At 56.4% G+C, this 27914-nt stretch overlaps 10 protein-coding genes across 10 annotated transcripts; 6 read left to right on the top strand and 4 right to left on the bottom strand.

Annotated features, from left to right (window-relative positions):
• Positions 1-1152: 1152 nt before the first annotated feature.
• BGZ61DRAFT_212153 (uncharacterized protein) lies at positions 1153-2023 on the bottom strand. The gene has a single exon (XM_046238026.1). The coding sequence runs from the start codon at positions 1807-1809 to the stop codon at positions 1192-1194; it is 618 nt and encodes a 205-aa protein (XP_046106154.1). The 5' UTR covers positions 1810-2023; the 3' UTR covers positions 1153-1191.
• On the top strand, positions 1827-2760 carry BGZ61DRAFT_574441 (uncharacterized protein; the record flags this gene model as incomplete). Its single annotated transcript, XM_046256160.1, has 1 exon — positions 1827-2760. A coding segment is annotated over one exon (690 nt), but the record flags the coding sequence as incomplete, so codon positions are not given.
• An 8-nt stretch (positions 2761-2768) lies between these two features.
• On the top strand, positions 2769-3133 carry BGZ61DRAFT_449122 (uncharacterized protein). The gene has a single exon (XM_046245562.1). The coding sequence runs from the start codon at positions 2793-2795 to the stop codon at positions 2946-2948; it is 156 nt and encodes a 51-aa protein (XP_046106152.1). The 5' UTR covers positions 2769-2792; the 3' UTR covers positions 2949-3133.
• A 211-nt stretch (positions 3134-3344) lies between these two features.
• On the top strand, positions 3345-4931 carry BGZ61DRAFT_574437 (uncharacterized protein; the record flags this gene model as incomplete). The annotated part of the gene is made up of 3 exons (XM_046256159.1): positions 3345-3548; positions 3840-3970; positions 4278-4931. 3 exons carry the CDS (start codon positions 3345-3347, stop codon positions 4855-4857), a joined length of 915 nt encoding a protein of 304 aa, XP_046106151.1. The 3' UTR covers positions 4858-4931.
• A 229-nt stretch (positions 4932-5160) lies between these two features.
• On the top strand, positions 5161-8971 carry BGZ61DRAFT_348743 (uncharacterized protein; the record flags this gene model as incomplete). The annotated part of the gene is made up of 2 exons (XM_046240091.1): positions 5161-5465; positions 5572-8971. 2 exons carry the CDS (start codon positions 5161-5163, stop codon positions 8969-8971), a joined length of 3705 nt encoding a protein of 1234 aa, XP_046106150.1.
• A 777-nt stretch (positions 8972-9748) lies between these two features.
• On the bottom strand, positions 9749-11558 carry BGZ61DRAFT_212097 (uncharacterized protein). Its single transcript, XM_046238025.1, has 3 exons — positions 11192-11558; positions 10543-11145; positions 9749-10498 (listed from the first exon to the last, which is right to left on the bottom strand). The coding sequence occupies exons 1-3, from the start codon at positions 11373-11375 to the stop codon at positions 9876-9878; spliced, it is 1410 nt and encodes a 469-aa protein (XP_046106149.1). The 5' UTR covers positions 11376-11558; the 3' UTR covers positions 9749-9875.
• A 369-nt stretch (positions 11559-11927) lies between these two features.
• BGZ61DRAFT_531105 (ClpP/crotonase-like domain-containing protein) lies at positions 11928-12805 on the top strand (the record flags this gene model as incomplete). Its single annotated transcript, XM_046253659.1, has 2 exons — positions 11928-12238; positions 12295-12805. 2 exons carry the CDS (start codon positions 11928-11930, stop codon positions 12803-12805), a joined length of 822 nt encoding a protein of 273 aa, XP_046106148.1.
• Positions 12806-12828: 23 nt separating this feature from the next.
• On the bottom strand, positions 12829-15202 carry BGZ61DRAFT_449119 (rab-GTPase-TBC domain-containing protein). Its single transcript, XM_046245561.1, has one exon. The coding sequence runs from the start codon at positions 15166-15168 to the stop codon at positions 13123-13125; it is 2046 nt and encodes a 681-aa protein (XP_046106147.1). The 5' UTR covers positions 15169-15202; the 3' UTR covers positions 12829-13122.
• A 2495-nt stretch (positions 15203-17697) lies between these two features.
• BGZ61DRAFT_349338 (uncharacterized protein) lies at positions 17698-23136 on the bottom strand (the record flags this gene model as incomplete). The annotated part of the gene is made up of 1 exon (XM_046240142.1): positions 17698-23136. The coding sequence occupies one exon, from the start codon at positions 23134-23136 to the stop codon at positions 17698-17700; it is 5439 nt and encodes a 1812-aa protein (XP_046106146.1).
• Positions 23137-23603: 467 nt separating this feature from the next.
• Positions 23604-27424, top strand: BGZ61DRAFT_449116 (uncharacterized protein). The gene has a single exon (XM_046245560.1). The coding sequence runs from the start codon at positions 23921-23923 to the stop codon at positions 27161-27163; it is 3243 nt and encodes a 1080-aa protein (XP_046106145.1). The 5' UTR covers positions 23604-23920; the 3' UTR covers positions 27164-27424.
• The last annotated feature ends 490 nt before the right edge of the window (positions 27425-27914 follow it).

Below are 27914 nucleotides of genomic sequence, written 5' to 3'. Positions count from 1 at the left end.
CGCCTTAGATCAGTGAGCAGCCGCCACGTTGGATGCAGGAACTCGGGTCGCCATGCCAGGCCCTGATGCAGCAGTAGACATTGAACAACAATCATGTCGAGTTGAGCGGGACCACGGGGCAGCGCGCGATGCGTTGCCGGCCGGCTTCCCTACTGCACAGTCTCTCCACAAAGGGGCGGGCGATTTACGGGCGATTTAGTCGGACCTGGCACTCGAGGCCACATCTCCGTGTCGGCCGGACATGATGACGACCATGGGGGACGAGGGCCAGCCAAGAGAGGCAGGGGGTCGACGAGGCCAGTCCCCGCTCGACTTGGCGAACAAGAGTTGGTCCGTGGCCTCGATCTTCGGCTGTGATTGAGACGGAGCGAGGAAACACTGGCGTGTGTGCTAGGATGGCGGGTGCGGGCAGACGACCAGGGTCTGCTAATGGCCCACTTGAACCCATCCGAGTACCACTCCACTGACTACTGTACATCGAACGCTAGGTGCTGGAGCGAGGGTAAGGTACTCTGTAGCTGGTTGCCTGTGATGCCCGAGAGCTGTGCACGTCTTGAAGCCGAGGAACGAGGAATGCCGACTATGTTTCTTTCCGGCTCCTCTGGCGCAGACATAGCATGACTATGGAATCAATCATGGGTGGTGGCCTCATGAATAGGGCCGTGGTGATGTTGCACTGAGCACGGGTCACATTTCCGGAGATCCAGAGCTGGTGGCCAGAGCAGAGAGCTGGTTTGACGTGGTAGTACGAGCCTGCAACATCGTGAAAAACTCATGCTCTCTTGTGCTGCGACGTCATGCGATGCGATGCGATGGAGTCAAAACGGACCGAGGACATAAGAGACCATGGAGACCGACCAAGCGCCGGTAGTAAAGCCCAGCATGGAATGCCATTTGGCATTAGAGCTTGGAGGTTGCCCACCTACTGTATCATTAAGCAAAATTTTCAGCAACCCAAGGCTTTCAGACTGGCTGGGAAACCAACGGAGCTGGCATCATCTGCTTGGTGATCGAGGTGGCATCCACGATAGGATCATGGGTCCCAGCAGCGGCGGTGGCCAAGAAACCCCAGAACTCACCAGACGACGCCAGGGGATGGAGAGGACCACTTGAATCGATACCGTCGGGGGTTGCAGATCCCCAAGAACACGGAGACCTGCTAGTCCTGCCAGCCGCCCACTGCCTCCCTGCCTAACGTCGTCGGCGAGGCTCCACCTCACCATGGCGTGAGCCATTCAGGGCTCGCTGGCAAGGATAAGGCCCGCTCGGTGCTCCGCCTAGACTCCGAGCCGGGCCGGTCATGGTGATGGTGGTGTTAGTGCTGGAGCCACACACTCGCCGCCGTAGCTCAGTTGGGGACTTTGCCGCAATCACCCTCTTTGTCAGAAAGATCCTTTTCAGTGATAGACGGGAGAGATTGCCCAATGGATATCTGAGACATGTGCTAGCCTTTCGAATTATTGCCTTTGAGGCTTTTGGAAGGGGGGTCATACGATGAACCTGCGGCTCGAACGGGTGCGATGGAGAGAAGACGTGCAGGTCGTAGCCGAGGACTAGTGTCCCGGCGGTGACGTACTCCGGGCAGCTGGATGTATCTGGGCGTGGACAATAACATGTGTTTGTAGTCGGTAAGTGTGTGTGAATGCCCATCTCGAGGGCAATAAAGGAGCGTAGCAGGAGTCGATGACTCGAAAGCCGGAGTGGTCGTGGAACTCTCAACGTGCTGAAACATTGGCGTCCTGTTTTGCCCGCAGACCAGTCGGGGATTCGCAACACCGCAAGGAACATTTTCCTGTGCTGCGTTGCCATGTCAAGTCAGGCAGATTGGTACTTACTACCTTATCGCTGGTAGCACCCTGTCTGTAGGTCTTGGATGTTCAGCCCGCTGTGTCTCCCGTCGGCTGGCTGCTCCAGGCTCCATGACCCTGGCCCGGTCTGCACAAGCAGAGTCAAAAGAATACCACGGCAGAGACACGGATAGGGCGAGTTACAGCCGTGACGGAAAGACGGTGGCGTTGGTTGGGCCAAATTCGGCATCTTGTGTCGGCGAACGCCTTGCTGCTTTCTTTTGGGGACTTGGCATGAGGGTGGCCCCCGTGGTAGTTAGCTGTGTTTTTCGTCGCCTCCGTGCGTCTCGGGACGGACTTCGACCGGTCCCCAATGGGTTGGCGGCTTCAGGCGTGCGTTGGTGTTGTTGTTGGGCGGTGTTGGTAGTGTCTTTGACAGCTGAGAATGGGCTAGAATGGGCCAAGCTGGGCGTACTGGGCGTACTGGGCGTAGCTGGGCGTAGCTGGGCTTGGCTTGGCTTGTATGTGGCGTGGAAGGCGCAGAGGCGAGACCGGCGGGGACCGGAGGCAGGGCTTGCGCAGCTGCATGCGCGTGGGAAGGCAGGAGCCACCAGCGCCAACACCCAGCAGGAGCAGCCAGTGGGAACCATGGACGGCGCATTACCATTGGCCAGAAGGCGCACGGTAGCACTATCGCCAAACACCATTGCTAATACGGACAATACCTAGGTAGGTAGGCTATCGCTTTCCAACGCGAAAGCACTCGACAGGAGCAACGCGACAAAAAAGCAAACAAAGACACCGGAGATACGGGTGTCAGCATGCGCGAGAGGAGGACCGAAATTGCCGGATTCTGATCGGCAAGGCGAAACTATCTAAGGTAGCTTCCGGTGGTCTCGCTTTGTCACCCGCAGATGCATCCAGGCTAAACTGTGTCCAGCGGGAGAGAGTCAGGGCCGAACTTTAAGTGTTCTTCCACGGCGTCACTCCGTCAATCAATTGTCCATGGCAAAGATTACGACGATTACAGTACATATCTGTTGTCGGCCGCCGTCACATCATATCTTTAATCATCTCAACGCACGCCCCCTGGACCAGGAACGGCAATCTATCAATCAGGAGGCGACCGGGATCCCGCCCGTGCTAGGAATTGCACTGTAACTTTACGTCGGGCTGAGCGATTGTCTCAGGGCCCACGATCCAGGCACGCGAGCAACACACGGCACCAAGCGAGCCGCACAATGCCGAACGAGAAGGGCGGCGTGGAGTGGAAATGTAAAAGACGCATTGCTGGGAGTCAACAAGACACGCGTGTGATGAGCACGAACAATTTCCTCTTTGAAAACACGTTGGAACGGGCGCCGACGGGCGTGTTCCCAACTTGTTGGTTCCTCACTGGAACACGTCCAATCCTCGTCCTGTACCAGGGAGTCTCCACAGCCAGATCTCACCATCTCTCTGCCCCAGGTCCTAGCCAAGCCCAAGGCCAAGCCCACGTTCAGGGCCAGTGCCCAAAAAGCAAAAATCCTGCCTACCAGCGTCGCATATCTTATCGCAATGACTGGCATCGCAGGGCCCAGCCAAGCCACCGAACCCAACGGGACCGATTATGGTGAGTCGAGGTGGAAAAAGCAATACGGTGGATCCCTTTTTGTCTATTCGCCCATGGTATCCCTTGGTGTCCTATCCTGGCAATCCATCCATCCATCTGTCTATCCATCCACCTATGACTTTGGGAGCGCGTTGTGCTGCCCCTGCACAGTACGACCTCCGATGTATGTACCATGTGTTGATTGATTACTTTGTGATTCTGCGAGGAGCATGGAACATGGGGCATCCATCGGGCATGGATGGCATGGCCAAGGCATGGCATGGGCAGGGTTGTGCGGGAGTACAATGTACGGTATCTCCTGCAGCGAGATGGAGCACAAATCCGAGAGGCACAAGCACTGCTCTGTGTCGGTATAAACTGGACGACCTCCAGTGTCGCAGCTTTGACCGGACGGCACAGTTTCACACACGGTACTTCGTACTAACCTGGAAGGGAACCAGGCGCTGAGACAGGGATCCGTCAGCGCCCGTTTCCACTCTCACGAATCACACTCTGAGCCTGACTCCTGGCCGCCCCCCAATTGCGTCAGCTCTGGCAGCCAACGTCGCCGCGATGATCGATTTCCCGCAAGGTACAGAACCAAGAAACGGTTGGTATTACGCCCGCTAGGCTGTCGCAATCAGAGCTGGAGCCCAAACTACATCGCCAAGGGTGCGAGTCCTGCCGAGGGTTGCAGTTCATTGCCGACCGGTTAGGTTAGTTCCTGTACTCGGGACCGGCTCAACCCTTGTGTTGGTTCTCGTTATCATCTCACAAAACCAGGAGGCACAAAGTGTAGTCGCTATAATGCAATGCCTGCTACTATTATCTCCCTGCATATTTGCCTCTTATCTGGGTTTTCGTTGTCTCCCATCATCTCGAGACAACTGTACAATCAGTCAACATTTTGGGTGGCGAGTGGATTCCAGACAGGTGCAGGCGTGTCCAATCGATGGAGGTATTTACAGTGCGTTGGGGCCGCATCTAACACAGTGTCCGTGCGCCACATTTCCCCACTTCACCCTCCTCCTGGCGCCATGTTTTCCCATTCCGATGCTCACCCTCTCGCCCACACACACACATTTCTGGCTCCCACACACCACAACAGAAGATGTACACGCCCATTTTTACCCACACCACCACCACCCACCATCCGTCCCGCCCATCGCCGGCCATCCCCAGCAGAAAAAAGCTCCAGTCAATCAGCTCGCCGCCTGGTACTCTGCTCGACGCTCCAGCACTGTAAGGTACCACCGCCGAGTACCCACCGCAGCCAGACCACACCAAACAGGCCCTACAGAGACAAGACCACCAGTCTCCCAGGACGCCCCCCTGTTGCTCGATCCCTCTTCTGTCTGCGCTGTCGGCCGTGAACGAACGAACGAACGCTCTCTGGCTCACTCGCTCCGCTCCCACACCACGCCCGCCGCCGTCTCCACCTCCGTACATCACCGACCGGGAACCCAGCCCACCAGCTAAATCCCCCCCCCAAAAAACACACGACCTCGCTCTTTACCTTTCTCCACTCCCTCGACCCAGTCGCTATCTCATCTTCTCGTTCTTCTTCAACCTCCTTCACTTCTTTGATTACTCTTGCCACTGTCACCTCTCTTCCGTTTGGTGTCCTCCTTCAACACTCGACTCGTTCTGCTTGCAACAATGGCACTATAGACTCTCCGTCGCCTCTGTCGTGACTCTTCCTTTCCTCAGGCCGCTTCTGCGCCGACTTCTTCCGTCCACTATGTCGATTCGACCGACGACACCATCACGAATTCATTCATCATGGATCCCTCACAGCATCACCAACATCACCACCCCCGAACCCACCACAAGTCGCTGTCACAGCAGCAGTCGTCGTCGTCCCTCTCGATGACGGCTCGGCCAACTCCTCCGCTGTACACGCACCTCCCCCCTTCCGCCTCCATGCCTTTGAGGACCGCGAACAGTACTCCCATGTCTTCTCCAGGCCTCTTCAGCCCTTCGGGCTCTCGACAAAACCTGTACACTTCGGTTTCCGAGAGCAACACCCCAATCAACCTGGGCGGTAGCCCTCTTCTGCACCCGTTGCAGATGCACAGAGTCAGAGAGTAAGTTTCCTATATGATAATCCCCTTCAAACTTTCTCGTGCCTTTCATCTACCCTCGTGGGGGAGGCGACGAGGCTTGCTTGTACAACGCTAACGCCAGCCTCAGAACCCACAAGGCTCTCATTGACTCAGACACCACTACCGGCCGGAAAACCATCAACCAGTATCAGGTGATTGAGGAGATTGGCCGGGGCATGCACGGAAAGGTCAAGCTGGCTCGAAACATGGAGACCGGCGAGAATGTGGCCATCAAGATCATTCCGCGATTTTCTAAGAAACGACGACTCGGTAGGGTCACCGCCAAGTCCCCGCAGGACAAGACCAAGAAGGAAATCGCCATTCTCAAGAAGATCCGACATGAAAACGTCGTCGCCCTCCTCGAAGTTATCGACGATCCGGAACTTAAGAAGATCTACATGGTTCTCGAGCACGTCGAACTTGGTGAAGTGGTCTGGCGCAAGAAGGGTCTCCCACATATCTGCCAATTCGAACGGAGACGCATCGAGCGCGAGATGCGAGGCGAGCCTCAGACTCCCGAAGAGCAAAAATACGAGGAGATTCTCAACCACCGACAGGCACTCAAGAACCTGAAGCGGGCGAGGATGGCTCAGAACTACAACCCCCAGACAGATCATTGGAGCGCCGAGCATGGTACCGATGAGCCTAGCAGCAGCCTGGGCAGCCATTCTCGCATATCCTCTCGGGAAGATTTTGCCTTCAGCGACGAAATACCATCTCGCCCTGTTTCGCGTCAGACCTCCCGCGCTGAGTCGATGGGCCACTCACGGTCTCGGTCTGCCATCTCATCTACCCGAGCAATCGATGACGACGAGGCTATCGACTGGGAAGACGATTTCGAGACCCCTGGTCTCCGTTCAAACCAGTCCTCAAGCATCGCCCTGGACGGAGCCATGTACGGTGCCTACTACGAGGATGGCTTCCGAGGCCGCTCACCCAGTATGGCCGACTCCATCATCTCCCACATGTCCTCCATCGACTTCAACCCGCAACAACAGCACGACCCATTCTCCGATGATTTCTCGTACGTTCCCTGCTTCACGTTTACGCAGGCACGGTCCACGTTCCAAGACACCGTTTTGGGATTGGAGTACCTACACTACCAGGGCGTTGTGCATCGAGATATTAAGCCTGCAAACCTTCTCTGGAGTAAGGAGCACCGAGTTAAGATATCCGACTTCGGAGTCTCCTACTTTGGCCGACCCATTCGCGATTACGATTTCGAGACTGTCTCGGAGTCGGAGGCCAGGGATTTCGATGACGACCTCGAGCTTGCCAAGACGGTTGGAACCCCTGCGTTCTTCGCCCCGGAACTGTGTTACACCGACATCGACCAAGCGCAGCCCAGGGTGTCTGAGCAAATTGATGTCTGGTCTCTGGGAGTAACGCTGTACTGCCTGATCTACGCCCGCATCCCTTTCCTTGCCGAGGATGAATTCCAGATGTTCCGCAAGATTGCCACCGAGGACGTGTACATTCCTCGCCGTCGTCTCAAGCCTGTTCACCCTTCAACTTCGCCAACGGTCACGTCTCTCTACAAGCGACAGAACATTGCACCGTACCGAGACGACAACGATCTTGACTACGAGGAGGTTGATAACCTGTTGGTTGACTTGCTCCGCCAGATGCTCACGAAGAACCCCGAGAAGCGAATCCGACTACGAGACATCAAGCGACACCCCTGGGTCGTCCAGAACCTCGAAAACCCAATTGGGTGGCTCGACGACACCGATCCCGCGAGACCTTCATCCGGTCGCAGGATCCAGGTCGACGAGAGAGAGATGTCCTCTGCCGTCGTTCCGCTCACCTTTCTTGAGCGTGCCCGTTCGGTTGTTAAGAAGGCCGTGGGCAAGGTCATGCACCCCCTGGTGGAGCGCAGCGACAGCAGGACACGGCATCGAGCTACAAGCAGTGCCGCCAGCGAGGCCGGTGATAGTATGTATAACAACGTACCGCCCACGCCTCATCAGAATTTTCGTGACCAACGCCGCAAAAGCCTCCGCCCCGACGATTATTTTTCAACCGCCATCCGCGAGGCTGGCTCGACTCCGGAACATCCCCTCTCCATCAGCCAGACAGCCAGCACGCAGCCGGGATCAGTAGTCTACGACCCACTTGCGACAGTGTTGCCGTCCGTCGACACACCCCGAGGACATTCTCATGCCCAAAGCGAGACGACTGAGTCACCTTACGACGCTGAAAGGTCCAATTCTCCTGCTTCTCTCTGGCCGTTTCATCGACACGCCCATAGCCATGGCCACAACCTCGGCCTTGGGAGGGCAACCAACAACTGGCTGCATCTCGCACCCGCCTTGCCTGTCTCACGGACAACCCCCACAACTCCTAGCTTTTCCCCGCAGATGGATGGCTTAGAGGAGATCAGAAGCGAGACGGCCCGCAAGGCCCGCGACATGGGATCAGGAATGGACGAGAGCTCTCGAGCACGCTCCGTGGACCGCGGGCTCTTTGCCAGCGCGGACAAGCGAGCCGAGCCCCAGGTGGCACTGAGCACTGCAGTCGCCCCCGGCAAACCTTCTCGTTACAACCGGCCTATCCGATCCGTCGATCTCGGTCGGGGCGTGCCGGAACAAGTACTGGGATCTCCACTCGCCTTGTCTCTCAAGTCGGCCGCTGGGTACCAGCATAGCCAAGCACACTCCGATCCCAACTTCCTCATTCGACCGCTTCCTGTGATTGACGGTAGGCCACCGACCGCTCACCGTGTCGACATCACCCCTTTATCACTTGAGAACTGCATGGACAAGGCCACCGATCCCATCGCCATCCCATGCCCGCCCTCACCAGATACAGAGGAATGGGAGCGAAACCAAAGCACCCCATCACGGGGAGATACCATGCCGACGACCAAGTCGTCAAGCACCGAGTCGATGGCGGGCTTTGGAACGCCTCTGACTAGCCCTAGTGAGCTGACAAGCCCAATCTCTGCGTTGCCCTCGACGGCGAGCACGTCGGAGCGGATGCTTGCTTTCCAGTCAGACCCATCCCTACCAGCGTTGCTCAGCGGTGCCAGCTCCGTGTCTGCAGACATGGAAGCCGAGCTGCTCTGCAAGCCAGGGGTTGTTAGTGCCCACCCATCGCTCCTCGAAACCACAGACTCTCTTACGCCTCCAGCCATGAACAAGGAGCCAACCTCTGGCTTCCCTATCGACCAGGTGTTTGTGAACCCTCCTGCCATGGATAGTGGCCCATTGGCTCTGCACCTGGGAGGGAGCGGCTCTCGGGACTCAGTGACAAGCACCCCTGTGGCTAGACCTGTCGAGGATGACGACGATGATGATGGCAGTGACGATGGAATTCTGCTAATGGCAAAGGCGAAGAAGAAGCCAATGCCACCCCCGGCCTCCATCTCACGGCCTCCAGCCTTTTCTGCGCGGCGGCGTGATACCAATATCAGCATTGCGAGCACGGAGACGGCCAAGAAGATTCCCGTACACTACGACGAGGGGACGTCGCACTACGAACAATGATACCCTACCCCACTCTTGAGATTTTACTCGTTTTTATTCATACACTACTGTCAGACATCACACCAGCGATGAAGGACTTTTTATTGGGCCAATTTGCATTTGTGCCACTGTTTTGGAAACATCATGGGAGCATCAGACCAACGAGGTTGTGTCTGCAATCGCATCAGAACTGTGCGTGGTATTACTAGACTATCGTTTCTGGAGGAATTACCTCTGATTTCTTTCTTCTTTGGGTGGTTTAATCGCTAGCGGATGTCATGGACGGATTCGGGATGTCTTCCAACGGAGATGACAGCGATGACGGGATGAGGGAATGAGATGACGATGGGTTTATGAGAGCTAGGTTGCGATGATGGAGATTGGTTTGGGTTGGCGAACGGGTCGAACAGCAGACCTTGGGCATCACATCGCTAGGAATGGAAGCCAGGAGCCCGTGTACATGACGGATTTCATACAAAGGATTACAAAGACTGCTTGAGCATGGACAGCATTACCACCGGGACACCATGGGGTTTAACTGGGATAGGAGGCCATCTGTGCACACGAAAATGTCACTATTCACCGTTTCAAAGCCAAGAGCGGACAGCTGTATTTGTTGCTTGTGGGACAGCCAGCGCCAGGGAGAGCGCGGCAATGGGAGCATTTGCATAGGAACTGGAGGAGCAGCGTTGTTTTGTCTTCTTGTGTAATATGACAGCAAGGATAGGCGGACGATAGGAGCTAGTTGATGATGAATCAATGGATCGGTGTGACGTATGACCGTGAATGGTGACGCCGAGTTCAATGAGACTAGGGTATGTGTTGGTACTTCTACAGGCCGTGGCCATGTAGCTATTATTCCGACGCGGTTACTACCTAGGTGCCTATCTAGCAAGTCGTACATCTATCGTACACAACAAATCGACTATTCAGAAACCGAAGTTCCCCCTCGCGCATAAACGCTAGAGATGACTAGACCCAGAGTAAAAAAGGTGATAAGAGCGGCGGCATTGACAATGGTGTTGAAGATTGATAGAGAACGCTTCTGTCCTACAATCTCATTGATAATGGTGTCGAACCGGGCAGCCATGTGGTCCCGGCCAAAAAGGCTCCGTACTCGCGTCGCACCGCTGTCGCCCATGCGGGCCAGCTCAGCATCAGACATGGCAAGGGCCCGCAGAATGACGTCCGACCAGGCGGATACGTCATCGGGGGAGCGCAACCAGCCAGTTTCGCCGTCGCGGATGGTCTCGACGGGACCGCCTGAGTTGGCGGCCAGAACGGGGGTGCGGGCGAGCATGGCCTCGAGGGGCACGATGCCAAAGTGCTCGTTCGCGGGGGTATATACAAGCACGCGGGCGGAGCGGAGGAGTGTGGCCTTGAGAGAGTTGGGGATGGAGAGGAGGAAGAGGACAGGGATGGAGACCGGGGCGGAGAGGGCGGTGATGAGCGTTTTGGCGGTGGTGTGCTCCAGGTTGAGGGAGGAGGCGAGTTCTTGGAGCTCGTTGTGGTATTGGACATTCTCGGAGACGCGGTGATCGTAGCCACCTGGGATGTCAGCTTAGTATCGTGAGTTGAGGAGAGAGTCATACCTGCGAGGACGAGTCGCACTCCCTTGCGCTGGTCCTGGGGAATAGCAGCAAAGGCTTTGATGGCCAGAGCAATATCCTTCTTTCTCTCGAAACGGTTGATGCTGAGGATGAGCTTCTCGTCCTTGAATACATTTTCATCCAGTGTGATTTCGTCCTCCTTGGGCTCGATATCAACGCAGGGATAGACGACCTTTGTCTCGACATTGTTCTTCAGCCCCGGCAAAGCACGAGCGACGATACCCTTTGTAAATTCGGAGTTGACGGCGACGGCTTGCGCGAAGCTCATGCTCCACTGCTCGATCCAGTCGAAGGGCACGCGGTAGAGGCGCTTGAGGGCCGACTCGCGGCCGCGGGCGAGCAGCAGGTCGGGGAAGTGGCAGTAGAAGAGGATGGGCTGCGCGGGAAAGAGGTAGCGCAGCAGAGGCAGGCCGGCAGAGAGCTGGTCGATGACGAAGGCGCGGGGTTGCAGCGCGCTCAATTCACCGGAGACGGTGATGTGGACGATGAGGTGGATGTGGCGGAGGATGGCGCAGAGGATGGTGAGGCGGGAGAGAATCGACATGGGGATGAGCCAGTGGCCGCGGACTCGGACTTCGAGGGTGCCTAACAAAATCAGCCAAGGAGCTGCGTAAAGGGGAACAGACCGTACCATCGCGACATTCGTCAAAGCAGTGCTTCGGATCGCAGTGGTTGGTGTAGATGACGACCCGACGGCCGCGGTTCTGCAGGCCGACGGCGGCGTCGACGACAAGCCGCTCAGCGCCGCCGATGCCGAGGTCGGGGTGGAAGAAGACGATGGCGCCCTGGCCGTTGTCTTGCTTGCCGTCAGGCATTGTGAGGGAGTCGTGTTGTGTGCCTCAGGTGGGGTGGTGGTGGTGGTGGGATGAGGCCGAGTTGGAGATTGTGGGGGTGCGGTTGAAGCTGCCAGATATTATTAGAGAGCTTGCAGCAGTGAGGAAGGCGCAACTCCCAGCGTGGGGCAGGCGGAAGGAGCGCGTTGACTGGTGGGGGGTTGGTACGTACCTTTCCCCGGAGTCTGACGTCGTTGGCGTCACATGCAAGAAACACCATGGCTCTACTCTCGAATGAAGCGAATACAAATAAGAAGACGGTATAGAATAAAGCCGTTACTCTCCTGTTGACAACCACGCCAATCTCTGGCTACATACACACGCGCCCGTTGCTGGCCTGCCGCCGAGGAACCCTCTCACAAGCGCGGCAGTGGTCATTCCGGGGGTCTTCGGTAGCAGCCATGAGCCGAGGCGCTGCGTGAGACTGAGACCTCACCCTCACTCCTCGGACCCATAATCGCATCTTCAACCCCCATCTTCCAATCTCTCTCCCTCCACATTTTCTCCCCAGATCTCATCGCGCGCTTCTCCAAAATGGCACAGCTCTTCTCTCTCACCATCCCCGCGCACGCCGCCTACCCGGGCGGCACCCTCGCGTGCACCGAGCCCGCGCCGGCCGTCTACCTGCTCACGCTCAACTCGCCGCCGGACAACCGTCTGACGGCGCCGGTGTTGCGCGCCTTTCTCGAGGCTCTCGACATCATCGAGTTTGGGTATCCGCATGGCGTCGTGGCCACCACGTCCGGCATCCCCAAGTTCTACAGCAACGGGCTCGACCTCGAGCATGCCGTCGCTACTGAAGGCTACTGGCCGCTGCTGTATAGCGTCTGGCGCCGCTTCCTAAGGTACGTCTGCGTGCCCTTGCTTGATTTGATTTCTCGCGACTTACACCAATCGCCAGCTACCCCATGCCCACCGTTGCTCTCATCAACGGCCACGCCTTTGCCGGTGGCCTCATGCTCGCCACGGCCCAAGATTACCGCCTGGCGCCCTCTCCACGCGGCTTCCTCTGTGTCAACGAGCTGCTCTTCGGCGCGCCGCTGAAGCCCCCCATGTCGGCCCTCTTCCGCACGAAGATGTCCGCCCTCACGTACCGCCACCTCGTGCTCGAAGCCCGTCGCTTCACCGCCCCCGAGGCCGTTGCCGCCGGCATCGCCGATGCCATCTACGAGAAGCCCGAGGACCTGCTGACGTTCGTCAAGGAGCGGGACCTCGTCACCAAGCCCAAGTCGGGTGTCTACGGCGTGCTCAAGGCGGAGATGTACCACGACCTGATCAACTACCTTAAGACTCCCGGCCTCGATGCGCACGAAGCGAGGTTCGAGGAGGCCCAGGCGCTCGAACAAGAGCGACAGGAGTTCGGAAAGGTGTGGTACGAGCAGTGGCTCAAGGACACCAAAGCCAAGCTGTAACAAGTGCCGTAAATGTATAATATTTGCCATGTCATTGTATACCGTGCTTCTATAATCCTGATCTAAAGATAGTCTTTGCGTGTCTGTCTGACGGGGATATCGCAGTGCTTTGTCAAATCAACCAATCCGTGCCAACCAATCCATGCCATACCACACCGAACCGCTATAGAAAAAAATCATTTGGTAAATGAACGCCGCAATGCTGACTCCCCTGGCGGCTGTTTCAGCGTCTCCAATGGGGGGGTATCATGGCCTGTGATGCAAACTCCTGCTGTCCAAATGAAGTGTCCAACCCATCTCTGTTACTCTTCTCAATGTCATTCCTCCGGCTGTGGCACAGCCGTGCTCTCGTCCTTCTTGCTTCTAGTCGAATCGCCATCTCGCGCAGCCACCATATCCTTTTCAGCCTGAATCGCCTTCTCCCGTAGTTGTTCCACATCCTCCCGACGGACTACCCTTCGCAGTCCTTCACTAGCCTGCATCAAACCGTCGATGCTGATGGCGTGCTCTGTCATTTGGTGACTGATGTACGTGTATACTCCGGCCGGGGTGTTGCACTGCAGCAGGTTTCCCTCGTTGAGCTTCAGCAGGGCCAGGGCAACCTGGAACAAGAACGTGCTGCCGTCGTTGGTGCAGAGGACAACATCCCACACGCGGAACAGGGCCTCGGCGCTCAAGCAGTCGGTAAAGACGGACAGGAACCACTGAAAGGTCAACGCCTCGAGCTCAATCGACAGCGAGTCCAGGTGCGCCGACAGCTTCGGGAGAATTGACGACACGTACTGGCGGAGCACCTGCTGGTCCGCACGCGAGGCGAGCAGTGAGTGGTCGTAGTACCCGTGGGGTAGGATGTTCTCAACGATCGACGTGAGGATCCAAAAGGCATCCTCGGCCGAGGGCATAATAAGCAGCAGGTTTGCTGTTATCAGGTTCATGCCCTGGCAGTACCCGACATCCTTGTTGCGTCGGGAGTACGCCAGGAGCACCTCGTTGAGCTTCTGCACACCAGGGCCTCTGCGGAAGAAGATGTTGTCCGTCAGCGTGCGGTGAATGTCCATCTGGATCTGGCTCACAACGATGGGGTCGTCGTCCTTGCCGCTCTGCGCCACCAAGTCATCGTAGTATCCCGGTACGCGCTGTGCTGCTGCTCCAGAGCACTCCGACCAGACCTTGGCGCGGTAGGCAACGGGGATGCCGCCCAGCACTAGATTCTTGAACTCGTTCCACTTGGCCCGTCCAACCTTGCCCTTGTTGCCCAGTCCAGAGACGCCAATCATCTCGCCATCGGCCACGCGCGTCTCAGGGAGGATAACGGCCGGACGCTCATATCGGGCCTCGGCAGCGGCGGCGGCGGCGGCAACCGCAGCCTCACCCTCTCGTCGACGCTCAGCTCGAACTTTGCGAAGGAAGTCGTTCCATCGAACCGTCTTTTCGCGCTGCAGCGCATCATGCACTTCGCTGAGCTGCTGGAGCAGGAGCTTGACCGGCTCAGCATCCTCCTTGGCCAGGACTATGGGTCCCTCCGGAGAGGGGAGCGTTGTCTCGCTGTCGACAGCCGTTGTCGTGCTCGCCGATGGGATCAGGCCGGAGTGTGTTGACATAATGGCAGGCTTTGGCGACTCAACGGCCGGTTCTGCCTCAACTCCCTCCATCACCTGGAGAGACGGAGCGGCAATGCTGGGGGTGTGGCTCAAGAGCTCCGTCGGAAACGTTGCAATCTTCAAATAATCCTGCCACCTCTTGGTCTTGCCCTCCTCTGCTCCCCGTTCCTCGAGGCTGCTCGGACTCTCCGGGCGCCCATCGCTCGACACACTCCACTTGGGGCTGGGGGAGTCCTCGATCGAGTTGGGCGAGATGCCGGAGCGGCCGTTGAGCAGCATCTCGGTGCGGCTGCCTTTGCGAATGTGCCGAGCCATCTGGGCCGCCTCGCGCTGTCGCCTCTTGCGTCGCTGGTCGTAGATGAAGCCGAAGCGATCCGTCAGATACTCGCTGTTGGGGAAGTTGTTGTAAATATGCGTCAGAGTGGGCGGCTGCGTCTCTGGCGGCATGATGGCGTCCATCTCGACGGGACCATAGCTCTCGTGGCGCGAGCCGTTAGTCGGCGGGCTTCCTCTCATCGTGTCCCAGGCTTCCAGTGCTTGCGCTCTTGATGCTGCTCGGTCAGGGGGTGCCGGGGTCGATCGTCGCATCGCCATCAGCGCCTTAGGACCGCCAGCCACGGAAACCGCCCGGGGCTGAGACCTGCGACCTGTTGTCGACGAGGCCCTCAAAGACTCAGCCTTGGTGGAAGTGCTCACGGCGCGGCCCCTGGACTCGGCGTCGCGAGTGGTCATGGCACCGCCGGCCACCAACCGCAAAGCCATGTGGGCCAGCGACGCGGACGACTTGCGCTCAGCGGCGGGCCCAGGCTGGATGCTAGAAGCTCGACTAGAGCTCCTCACCGAGACGGTGTCGGGCGGATTGAAGAGGTCATCTTGCAGGGTTGGCCTGCGATCCATGCTGGAGTGTGATCGAATGATGGTGGACGAGTTGATGCTCTCGCTGTTGATGCTGTCGGGCCTGCTCCCCCGCTTGGCGGTTCCCGTGCCCCAGAAATAGTCCTTCCATCCCCTCAGAGTGCCTCTGCTGGTGTCGGTGTTGCTGGATGTGTTGGTGGTGACGGATTGGCTGCTGGCGCGAATGGTGGAGCGGTTGTTCTCGCCCAAGGCATTGGCGACGACTGTATCCTGCATCGCATCGCTCATGAGATCACTAAGACCGGATTCATCCCTCGGCAGGGTCTTTCCGTTGGTGCGCAGCTCAGCCTCGACGGCGCGCAATCGCGTCTCGAGGTCGAGATTGGACAGGCCGCATTCTCGTATTATCCTGCGCAGGGCCCTCTCGCGCTCATCCGCACGTCGTCGCAAGGTGGAAATCTGGGCGTCTCGCTGAGCCAGGTCCTCGGAAATCTGTCTTACGAGGCCAATCGCGCCATGCCTCGAGATCAAGCGCTGGATGTGTTCGTCATCGGCTTGGTGGAGCGCGCCCGGAACCTTGTGCATTAACGGGGCATCTTCGAACAGGGCGCTGCGCGCACTAGATTGTCCAGTCAAGCTGTCCACGATAGAACCGCGGCCGACCCTGGAGATGGCGCGATCAACCGGCTTGTCGGTCGGCGGGCGAGTTGTCGGTTTGGACCAGGCGGGTTCCTCGAAGCGGTCGCCGCCAGCGTTCTCGGGGGAGAAGCTGGGGAAGCTGGTTAGTGACTTGTCGCTGGCTGCGACGCTGCTGGAGGAGCTGCTGGGTTGGCTGAGGCGCTTGCGGCCGCGAGGGCCTCGGACGGCGGAGCTTCTTGCGCTGTGGGCGCTGCGATACGAACGCAGAGAGGTGGTGCTGTGTTGGGAGACGGAGCGCTGGAGGGGCAAGGACGGGTCGGCCACGTCCAGGGCCGTCGCCGTTGCCATGGCCCGGATAGGGAGTCGAGGCCGTGATGAATGGATGGGGACGAGCCGGAGACGGTGGTGAGGGTGTTGCGATGGTGAGTAAGGAGAGTTTTCGAAAGGGAGCCGAAGTCGAAGTAGAGGGATATGGTTCCAGAGTGAGGGTGAGGGCGAGGGCGAGAGCGAGAGCTTCACCCGAGGGGCATAGCGCGTGGAATCGGGAACCGGCGGTTGACGGGATGGGCACTAACACCGTAGCTCAAATGGTCGCGTCAACAAAGAAAGCAAGCGGCTGGCGATGGCTTCGCTCCGGCGTATCTTGCGACGGTTGTTTTGTTGTCCTTTGTTGTCGTCGTGTGCAAGCGTGAATTTCGTTTCAAAGTCAAGAGTCAAGAGTCAAGAGTCAAGAGTCAAGAGTCATGGACGTTGTGTGGCCGTCCCTTGGTTGGTATGCGTTGCCCTGCTTGCCCTGGGCTAGCTGTCGTTGGCCGTTCACCTGTAGCCCACTGTAGCTCCATTTCCGAGCAGTAAAATGACCCGGTAGGTGCCCAGCGCCCGCCGCCCGCAGCCCCGGTAGCCACAGAAGGGTGCTGCCCAACGGTGGGAGGCCCTGTAACCCCTGCAATCGAGGCCTAGCCCCGCCGATAAATGCACCCGTCGACCCCTGCCGCCTTCTCCCAGCGCGTCCCCTGTAGTGCCGTCCGCCACCTCCGCGTCATGGCCATTCAGGGTCCTCCAGTGGCCGCTCGCCCCCCAGTTCACCAGGCGCCGCCCGGGAATTCCAGCACGTCGGAGCCATTGACGTTGACAAAGATGCAACAAGGATCAGCTTGCTTTCTTTTTCCATCGCTTTGTTTCGCCTGGAACCGGCCGGAGACCGCAAATTTTTCTTCATTCTCCAGATGAATCATCGGGAGCATGCTAGACATGCTAGACGGTTCTGCCAGGTCATGCGACACGTCCCTTGGTCTGGGCTCTGAACCGAAATTGTGATATATCTGATGTAGATGCGAGACACGAGCGGGGGCTGTTGCATTGATTGCATCCAAGTGACTTCACTCTGCAGCTACAGCCGGCGCTTGGTCCATGTACCCTTGATCGCCCAATGCTCATCTCCCGTCCACCGTCATCCACCGTCATCCACCTCGTAGTCAGCATCATCATTTCAAAGCACTAATTCAAATCACTACCCGTAAGTCAACCTAGAAACGAGAAATCGCCAATTCAAATCACCATCATTAGACTCATCTTCATCCAACCAGATTGTCTTGCTTCAATTCTCATATCCTGTACTTATACACTTCAGGCATGCATAATTAAACAATCCAAACTCCGTTCCTGTAGTGTGTCCTTCCGCCAGCCCCATCGGCCCATCAACCTATTAAACATTCCAAAACGCCAAATCATGCATTACTCAAGACAAGTCATTATTACCCCTTCGTGTGATTTTGGCATTGTACATTAAGCTCTGCATCAAGCAAAACTGTCCTCGGCGTTCCATCGGCTGCTCCTCAGAGACTCGATTGGATACGCGACATCACGCTCCACTTCCACCTCCTTCTGTGGCGACGACCCTTCGCCCACCAAGGTATCGTCTGGCAAGAGACCTTCCGCTACTAGCGTCTGGTAAAGGTCGTCTTTAAATAGCACCACCTTTCGCTGAATGGGTAGTCCGTCCAGCTTGCGTAGGCGCTTGCAGCTTCCGGCGAACACGATCTGGTGCAATCGTCGTCGTAGCCTAGTAGTCTCGTCTAGGCGGCTTGCATACAAGTCGTCCCGACCCACATCCCCGTCAGGGAGCATGAACGGGTCGACGAAATCCGTGCGGTCCCTAGAAACTAGTACCTGCACGGGTGGATAGAACCCAATCGTCACCGGGTTGTCTCTCAGATCCAGTTGAGTCAAGTGTGGGAACTCAATCAGTAGTTCCGTTACCGTTGTCGAATCCGCAAGTCGGTTGCCCGCAACCAGCAACTTCTTCATACGTGGGATGAATCGGAGTGGCGTTAGATCTGAGACGGCGTTGAAGTTGAGATTCAACGTCCGTAGATTGGGCATTAGCTGGCCCAGGTTGCCGGGCAGCGACTGGATGCCACAATTTGCCAGCTCGAGGAGCTGCAGGTTGAGAAAGTCGACCGTCGGCTCAAATGCGCCAAGGTAGTTGCCGGAAAGGAATAGCTTGCGGATCTCGTAGGCTGTTGAAAGGAAAGCAAGGTCAAGCGCTTGCTCGCCGCGCTGCTCCCGGAGCGACAAACTGTCCAAATGGCGAGTGTGGCTGAAGCCAGTCAACTCGACGATGCGGTTACGGTCGGCGTGCAGCAAATGGAGGTTTGGCAGGTTGCTAACGTCCAAGTAGGTGAGGCTGTTGTCATTAAGATCCAACTCACGTAGTCCCTTGACACTTGACTCGACCGTGAAGCTGTCGAGGCGGTTTTTCCCAAGCTTCAACCGCGCCAGCGCTGGCACGAGCTCCAGATTGCGAACCGATGTGATTTGGTTACCAGCCACATCCAATTCTGTCAAGCGCTCCATCTTGATGGTTGCAAAGTCCAGTTCCTCAATGAGGTTATCCCTCGCGCGCAGGGACAGCAGTCCATCGTGTGCATCCAGCCCATCCAGGCTCGTCAGTTGATTGTTATCCGCCTTGACACTTCGGAGATGCACAAGACCCTTCAGCGCCGACAGGCTCTTGACCTCGTTACCGGAAATGTCTACATACTGCAGGTTCATCAAGTGGTCCCACGATGTCAACTCTGTCAACATGTTGTTTGACGCCTTCAGCTGTCGCACGCTAGGCGGCACACCATCGAGATGGCCTAGGGCATTCTGAGATGCGTCCAGAGTGACCAATTTGCCACAAAACTCATCAAGCATGTGCAGGCTGCTCAGTCGCTTCTCGTGCAGATCCAATTCTGTAATGTCCTCCCAGTAAGGCTCGAATGGTTCAACCTCGCTAAGTTTGTCCACGAGGTCTCGTATCGTCATGGACATGACCTTCTTAGAGGCTTCGCCTGTTGCCATGTGGCGGCGCCCCATGACGTAGCTGACCTCGAATCCAAACGACTGGTCAGAATTATTGAGTGTAAACTCGGACAATGGGCTCAGCGAGAGCTTCCCAACATTTTGGCCGATCACCGCGCTGTCATCTGCTGGAACAGACAGGAAGTTGCTGCAAGGCGTGTGCCCAATGATGAAGCTCAGGCTGCCGCGACGGCCATCTGGCGTCTTATGGCTGACGACGCTCGTGTCCCCAATAATGCTAACCTGGCGCTGGTCCTCCATCGGAACCTCGATGGTGCTCTCCTCATCTTGCTCGTCGATCCGTGACACAGGCCTGGGGATAAAAGCCGGTCCATTATGAGCAATGTGTCGGGAGGGGACCCGAGTGCCGCGAACTGATCCCTGGCCGGCGTGCTTCAATGCGGACTTGCCCACGGAGTGCCCGGCTTTCTTTGGCGTTGGGTTCATCGAACTGTCCTCCTCAATGGCTGGGTCATCCTCGAGATTGTCCAAGTCTTCTGCAAGAACATCTTGGATGATCGATGCCACTGGTGACGAAAATGAAATGGTGAGGTTGCGACGCTTGGTCGTCGAAGGCGGGCTGCTGTCCATACCCGGGATACTCTCGTCTCGCTGCACTGATTCATCTGCATCCACCTCTGAGTCCTCCATTGCCCGAGCGTCAAGCTTCTCAAACTCCTCTCGAGCCAGAGACGCCACATTTGGACTCAGTTGCGCATTTGGAGATAGTGTGACGAAGCCTCTGGATTGGGGCTGAGGCGACGGAGAAGGACTAGCCAGCTCACTCAGGTCGACGTCTGGAGTGGGCTTCTTGCCTGTCAGCAATAGATTCTGCATCTCCCTAGTCATATCAACAGAGAGGTCGGGAATGCTGGCAAACGGATCGTCCTCGCTGTCCTCTGAGGGAAGGATGCTGACGTCTCGGCGGGGAGGCGTTTCCTTCTTCTTGATCCAGATGTTGTTTTGTTTGTCGAGGTACATGCCACCAACTCGGTCCGGGATGAGATGTGACACGCTTTCTGGCATAATAATCTTTCTTGAGTCGGAGCCCCGAGAAGATCCGGTAGGATACGAGGAAGCTGCTGATGAATGTGAATGGAAATCGCGAGTAGGGCTACCAGGTACTTCGCGAGCCGGGTTTGTCGATAGGCGGATATTGGGCGGGTCGCTGATCACTTCGTCGTCTGTCGTATAAGGAAGATCCGATCGGTTGCGAGAGTGCTCCTCGATATGTCGCTCGACTTCCTGGGCTACACGGATCGCATCCTTTGCGAGGCCCATGGACCGCATGGATGAGGAGATGATATCGCCCATGTCGCTCAGCTCCTGGTACTTTTTCAATCGGTTAATGAGCTCTGGATCTTCTTGGCGAACGGGAATCCTTGACATAGGTCGCCCTTCACGGCTGGGTGGTCGAGACAGCGGTTCCTTGGTCGATTCTTGGTATGAGTCGTCGTCGTAATCCGGGCTGGCTGCGCCGTGTTCGGCCTCGGACTCTTCCACGCTCGACAAGCCAGGTGCCCTCACTTGATTTCGGATCATGGCCATAATTTGTGCGGCTTGATCAACAAAGTCTTGTGTCCTAATAGACGGCTTTCGATCTGCCTCGCCTGGGGCATCGCTAAACCGCGCGATGCTCTCGTCCTGTAGCGCCCGGAGTGGTGACTTCCACGGCAGGTCGCTAATCCCTTTACTCTCTGGGTCCATGGAAGACTGCCGCGAGTGGTTCCGTGATGAGCCTCTACTAAGGGACGGGCTCATAGGATGCAGAATTGACCTCATCGCCAGAATACTTGGGTCCGCAAGCTGGAAGGTACCTGGTCGAGCATCCTTGCGCTTCTTTCCCATCACTGACTGCATCTCACGAGATGCAGAGTCCACGTTGGCTAAACGGTCCTCGTGACCAAAGGCAATATCGGAGCGGTGGAGCGTGCGCCGACGCTTAGGAGTGGGATCTTTGGACGGGGAAGTCCTGGGTCTTTTGCCTTCGGAACCATCGCGCAACAGTGTTATGTCAGCGCCCGGTGCTCCTTTCGCTGGGCTAAGAATCTTGCGGATTTGGCTGGAACTCGAGAACGTTCTCATGTGTTTGCTTGCAGATGACGATAGTGACTTGTTCCGCCTTCTGCGGACGCGTAACTCTGACTCTTCATCAGGAGATGCTTCTCGTAGTGGGCGGTGGAACATGGGCTCGACGGGGTGAGAACCCAGTGGCTGGGGGGAAGTATTTTCTTTATCGGAGGCCTCGAAGTCGTTCTGCGACACGTAGGAAGCATCGCCACTGAATTCATATCCTTCCAGGTGACCAGCGCCAAATTGACTGACTGATCTCAGCCCAGGGGATTGATCGAGGCCGCCGGGGCTAGATGCAGGTATACGTGATTGGTTCTCGGGGGACGGCGAGCGGTCGTGTTGGATGACTGAGCCAAAGGATTGTCGCGAAGTCGTACCAGACAATGTCTCCTCGAATTGACTAATCCGTCTGAGGAGTGTCTGGTTGGTAAAAGTATCGTATGGTCCAAAAAGTTTTAGGGGGCTTCCACCCGATGGCGCACTTCGTCCAGCGGTGATTTCCCTCTTGTCTGGGCTAGGGAAAGGAGCTCGAGGCATCGAAGGGCTGAGGGAGAATTGGTCGTTTTGGTATGGGTTGGTCGCATCTGTCCGCATCGAAGGAAATTGTTTGGGTGTGCTGGCCTGCAAGGACTCTTCAGGTAGCATGTCAGACGTATCGACATTGAACCCTGGGCTCAGCGGGCGATGGCGAAACGAGCCCTCAGCTGATCGCCCTCCTCTCTGCAGATTAATGTATCCTCCTACCCTGGCATAGTCGTCACTGTTCTCCAGGTCGACAGGCTCGTTCTGACTGGATCTATCAAATGCAGTCTGGGGGTCTATTCGGGGGTCAAGAAGAACTTGATTGATTCGCAGCGCTTCGAGCTTCAACTTCAGCTGATCCGCAGGCAGCTCGAGGGGCGCGAAATCCACCTTTCCATTTTCGTCGCTGTGTTTCCCAATAAGAATCGGGCTGAAATCCTCGTTGCGGATGACACTCTGGCCACTAGTTTTCCGGACGTTGGCATCCTCATCAACTGGCTCAGTTAGGCAACTCTCATCTCGATAGATCTCGGGTTGTCGGGAAGGAGTCGCATCCTCTGGTCCACTGAGCTGGCTCGAAAGATAAGAATCCTCCTCGTTCAGCTTGTATTGAATCTCCCTCTTTGTTCTCCTTGGGCTGGGGCTAGGTGTAACATCGTTGGGATAGAGTGGTTCGTCGTCTTCAAGCTCGTCCAGATCAAGCCCCTCAAGGCCATGGAAGTCGCCAGTGGCCATGCGCTGAGGGTAGGACGGCGGGCTGGAGGGCATCGACGACCCGTGCTGCTCTTCTTCATCGGTCACAGAAGGAGGCTTGAACATGTCTTGGAGGCCAGCAGCAGCAGAGCAAAATAGGTCGCGCTGTTCTCCGTACTGGACGTCTCCGTACACTAGACGTCGCTTCCATTCTGGGGTTTCGACCTTGCTCTTATCTGGAGAGGATCTGTGTTGAATTGTGTTGTGGACGACGGATGCGCTCGTGGAGGCCGAGACAGATCTACTTCCGGTTGCCCCACGTGCATGTTTTGATTCTTGAAAAAGCTTAGACGACAGTCGCTTGCTCGAAATGTTGATGTCGTTTGCGGTACGCTCATTGAGGACGCTAATGCTGGAGGAGTTCGAGTTCGATAATTGAGACCGTGGACCAAACGTCCTACGTGGTATTCGGCTCGGGGTTTCTTTGTGTTTGATGATCGCGTCGTCGTCCTTGAGAGGCGGTAGCTGCGCGGCGGAGGTGTCTGCAGACCCAGGCTGGGAGACCCAATCCTCCGACAGGGAATCCAACCAAGCGTGCTCCATGGCGACGCTTTCGGAATGGAACTTGGTACAGGAGAGACGATCACTCCATGCAAATGGTCCAGATGCTGTCGTCTGTGCGGGGTCGCGATGGTGGTGATGGTGTTGATCGTTGAGGTGGGCGGGCGGTTGTTGGGCGGGCGCACGGGCGACTGATGGTGAAGGAGGACGTACTAAAACACTGGAGAATTGTAGGAATTCAAAGAGTAGGCATGAAGGGTTGGCGCAAAATTACATTCGAAAAGCATCTGGAGGGTGTGAGGCGCGAGCCTTTGTTGCGCGTATCCTTGAGTTTGGGCACCCTGGAATAAACAATGCCGGGGATAAGGATTGGGGAAAGCGTCGTTGCCGTGTCAACTGTGTCGGATTGATTACAGGTCACGTGCGAGGTCACGTTGCTCCCTGTTTGTCTTTCTGTCAGCCGCTCTATTGAGCAAACAGTGGTGACATACGTCAAAGGAAAGATCAAGGCTACTTGCAAATCACCCAAGGCGCCATTCTCTCTTTTTTTTAAACCCAAGATATCAACCTCACGTCGTTTGGACGCCAAATACGAAAATCACTATACGCGGTCTCACGTGAGGAACGCGGGGCGCGTCACCCATAGCGACGGCGTGAATTTCAACTAGACGCCACAAGAGCCCCTTGTCCAGAGACAAAGTGACGACATCCATGCGGGCCTGAGAAACACTCACCAGCCTGCGACTCTCCTTCCGGCCAGAATTTGGAGGATCTCGATCGCGGTTCAACATTGCATGCAAAGATTCATGCCCAAAGACGTGCCACCATGCGGGACGCCGATCAGAAGGCGGACGTGTTTAGGCCGTCCTGGGAGGAGGATACGATCTACTGCGAAGCAACCTGTGCACCCGAAGATGTATTTTACGAAGGATCCGACGATGAAGACTACGACGATCCGACTTCTCGACGACTTCGATACGAGGCTGCGGGCCAACGGTTCCTCGACGGAAGCACGCCCCTTTTACTTACAGCAACATTAAAGGGCCCGTTCGACAGAAGTTCAGGATGGAACAACCCCTGGCGATCGAAGCACCGCACAGCTGGAACAACGCTAGGCACGAGGACGTCCCCTCAAAAGCCTTCAAGGCAATCGAAGCATCAACGGAATGCGTCCATCCCTGAGACGATCCAGGTTGGGCCGCAAGACTCCATGGAGTGCCATCTCCCCAGCCCTGAAAGCCTTAAGCAGGCTCCAGTTGCCGATATTCACCCATACTTGGAGGAGGAGGAGCTAGCAATGGTCCAGAATTGGAGAACAGCTGTGCCGCCAGTTGCAAAAGATGGTTTTTGGGCTGCGACACCAACGGGGAACAGGTCTGAGAGGAAGAGAAAAGCAAGAGGATCTGAATGGCTACGGAAGTTAGTAAGCAAACGGCGGCGGACAGAACTCATGGAGTCGGGATCTATCGACACCCCAATTCCACGACGAGCAGGCTTCCACCAAGAGGATTCGGGCATTCACCTTGGACTCAACACCTCTTTCAGCAGTGTCCCCGACCGACTGCCCTCATCGGCTACTGCTTCAACGCGGTTCCTACGAAGGCATGATAGTGCCAACTTTGAGGGCACAAACACTGGCAGTGACGATGAGCTTCTCGACACAGTCAACGTCTCTTTCAGCAGTGCACCAAGTCGATTACAATCACCAGGCAAGCGCTTCTCACCCAGCCGGAATCGGAAGCGTGCCGCCTACGAAACAAAGGAATCGGAGGACGAACTTTCCCTGGACAAGGCCGCCATGAAGGCTGCTGCAACTCTGTCGTCACCTGTATCACAGCAACGGTTTTCTCAGGTTTTGCCTCAAAAATCTCCTCGTCACACTTTGTCTCAGCAGGTGCTTGCGAAGCAGTCTCCAAATCCACCAACATCCTCGCTCACGTCAATGATGTCTGAAGACTTCGATGAAGAATCTGTACAATTCGAAACTCAGAGAGACGAGAGTTTCTGCTTCCGTATGCCGGCAAAGACTACAAATGCCGACGAAATCGATCAGAATGATGTTATGGAGACAGAGTCATGGTCTGGGTTGTCATCTTCAGATGATACAAAAGTGGAGCCATTGTCTGTGGCAGATGACTGTCTCGAAACCAAAGTCCAAAGTCCAAAGATCAACAGTCCGTCTGTCCTCCCAGACAGTGGGGCCATGGAAATCAGCAAAGATGAGGTGTCTAGCGAGTTGTCATCATTGGGCAGCGAGGACTTTGCAGGCTTCGGCGTCGATGCTCGTGGTGCTGATGTCGAGATAGCAAGCGATTCAGATGCATCAAGAGCTTCAGACACGGCGAGTGCTTCAGACACAGCAAGTGAGCCATCCTCGGAAGCTCGGGATGCCATTGCCAAGGATGTCGCGAATGAACAGCACCTGTTGCAAGATGTATCGAGCGAGCAACCATGTGAGATCCAAGCCACAGAGATTCAGGATCAATCAATGTCTCAAGATGACATATCGGATGACGGCTCTGAAGAACAGGAGGAAGAATCGGGTGATGGGACAAACGATGACGTCCCTTCACAGGCTTCGTCTTCGCAGGTTTCGGAGCATGAAGCATTGGAGCAAGAGATACTGGGCACTGTCCCAGAACGCCAGGTTGAGCCTTTACAGTCTGGGCCTCTGCGTCTCCTGAAGAACTCGGTGAAGCGATTTGTTCCAAAGACTTCTTGGGCAATGTTGTCTTCCTTCACCGGACCTGTTTTATCGCCTGCGCCGACAACTGAAACCGAACCTACTAAGTCCTCTCATAGTATCGTTTCAAGTATGGCCTCGCAGGAGATCCCTACCTCGGGGGAAAATCTGCCCAACTCCATTCAAGAGGCAAATACCTCTGAACTAATTCAGCGGGCTTGCGACGATACACATATGGAAGAGTCTATTACCTCCACACCTAGAAGTCAAGCTTCTTCGCCTATGTCTCAACCATCAGAACGTCAAACAACCTTTGTACAAAACGACCAGATGGTAGTAGACAACGCGAGTCAAGAAGCTAGGCCACTTCCTGTCTCACAACAAAGCCCTTGGACTGAAGCGAAACTGTCGCAAATGGCATTGCTCCCTGCGAACCACGTCGTTCAAGACCTCGATACCCCTCACAAGATTGACGACGCCTCTCCCACGGCATCAACTCCTGTCCAAACTCCTTGGGCAATCTCTGAAAAACTGCCGGGTATGCCTCAAGACCACACGCCGAACATTGATAATGCAGACCGACTGTCAGCGTTGCATAGGCTCGCCACAACATCTGCTTCCAGCCAGATGCAGAATCACTCCACCTCCGTCACACCAGCCATTACACCGTCGATAGGCATACGTGCAACTACACCAGAACCCCAGTTTTCAGTCATATCATTCGCTTCATTTATGTCACCATCTCCGAAACGTCGACCTCGTAACTCAAAGCGCGCCTCCTGGCGAGACTCGGGGTCCCGCCTACCCAGCACGCAAGGCATCCTCGCATCTGCTACCAAGAACCCTTGGGACGTCGACATGTCTCAACGCCGCACCTCTCGCATATCTTGGGCGCCTCTACCCCATGAGACGTCGAGCCCAACCACGGGTGAAGCGATGCCGTCGTCGTCTTTGGAGGAGGCAAAGGTGAGACAAGCATCTCCACCACCGCCAACACCCATCGCGGAGCTACCTGCCCACGAAGATGACAGATTTGGCAAGCATTTCGCAGCTGTTGTGTGCAGAACCAAAGGGGGGCAAAAACGTCTACTGCCCTCAGCATCTCAACGCACTCTCAACAGTCCAGAGGTGCATGCCATGGCTGAGACGTTCCTCGCTGTTGACCAACTCCGGAACCCAGGCATCGAGGGGCAAAGCCCGGATTATGCCGGCAGTCAGCGTCAGTCTGAGCGCATCCAAGAGTCACAGGAGCCCCTAGATATTGTGGAAGACGTCATCCGCGAGTTGGGAGGCTATCTGGATACATGGAATGTGGATATGGAGTTGGACCAGGCTCGGAAGGCAAGCAACATGCAGATGCCTCAGCTTACACAGAGCCCGTGGTGAAGCTGAGACTTTTGAGTCGCTCAGGATTTGATTTTCTTTACTACCTTGTAATCATACCCGTACAGAACGAGTAAGGAGCTAGCTTGTGATTTTGAGTTACACGAAATATTGGGCTACGCGGCTCGAACGTGCCAGGAGTTAGGGTTAAAGGACTGGCAGGACACGACTGGACGAAACACAGTAGCCAATGGGGTGGCTCGGCGTTTGTAGCAAGATACCTCGTATTATTTCTTCGGAGTCGAATTGAGAGCCGTTCTTCCGGGTCGTATTCCGGTTATAAATGCGAATCGTCATAAACTATCAACGCGTCTACGATGTCTAGGACAGGAAGCAGGTCAGGGCGTATCCGCTTCGTTAGCCGGTGTTCAGGGGCCAACCACCCTGACGGCGTAATGCTCATCACCCCCTTCGCCGCCTTCGCCAGCCCGCGATGAGCCGCCCATGAGTGTGCGAGGCCGGAGCTGATTCGCCAGCGGCAATTGTCGGTGTCTGGAAGAATTCCGCACTGCACTTTGCTGGATCACTTCCCCTTAAGCTACTCGCCCTGTTCCATGTATTGACATAGACGCACGCCCCTTGGGTTGCGGTGTGGTGGCACTAAAGTCAGGGCTTTGGGGCCCGCGTCCTGGGCCCTGGGAGCACATGGCCTCGAGGGCGGATGTCTGTGGACGACGGGATCCCCAGGCTTTCGATGGCGGGTGCGGTGAGGCTGGGTGGCCAGGGAGGCATGATTACGCCCCGTAACGACTCG

This window comes from Ilyonectria robusta (assembly GCF_021365365.1).
Source record: "Ilyonectria robusta strain PMI_751 chromosome Unknown BGZ61scaffold_7, whole genome shotgun sequence".
Taxonomy (NCBI): Eukaryota; Fungi; Ascomycota; class Sordariomycetes; order Hypocreales; family Nectriaceae; genus Ilyonectria; species Ilyonectria robusta.
This window is presented reverse-complemented; position numbering and strand designations above follow the sequence as displayed.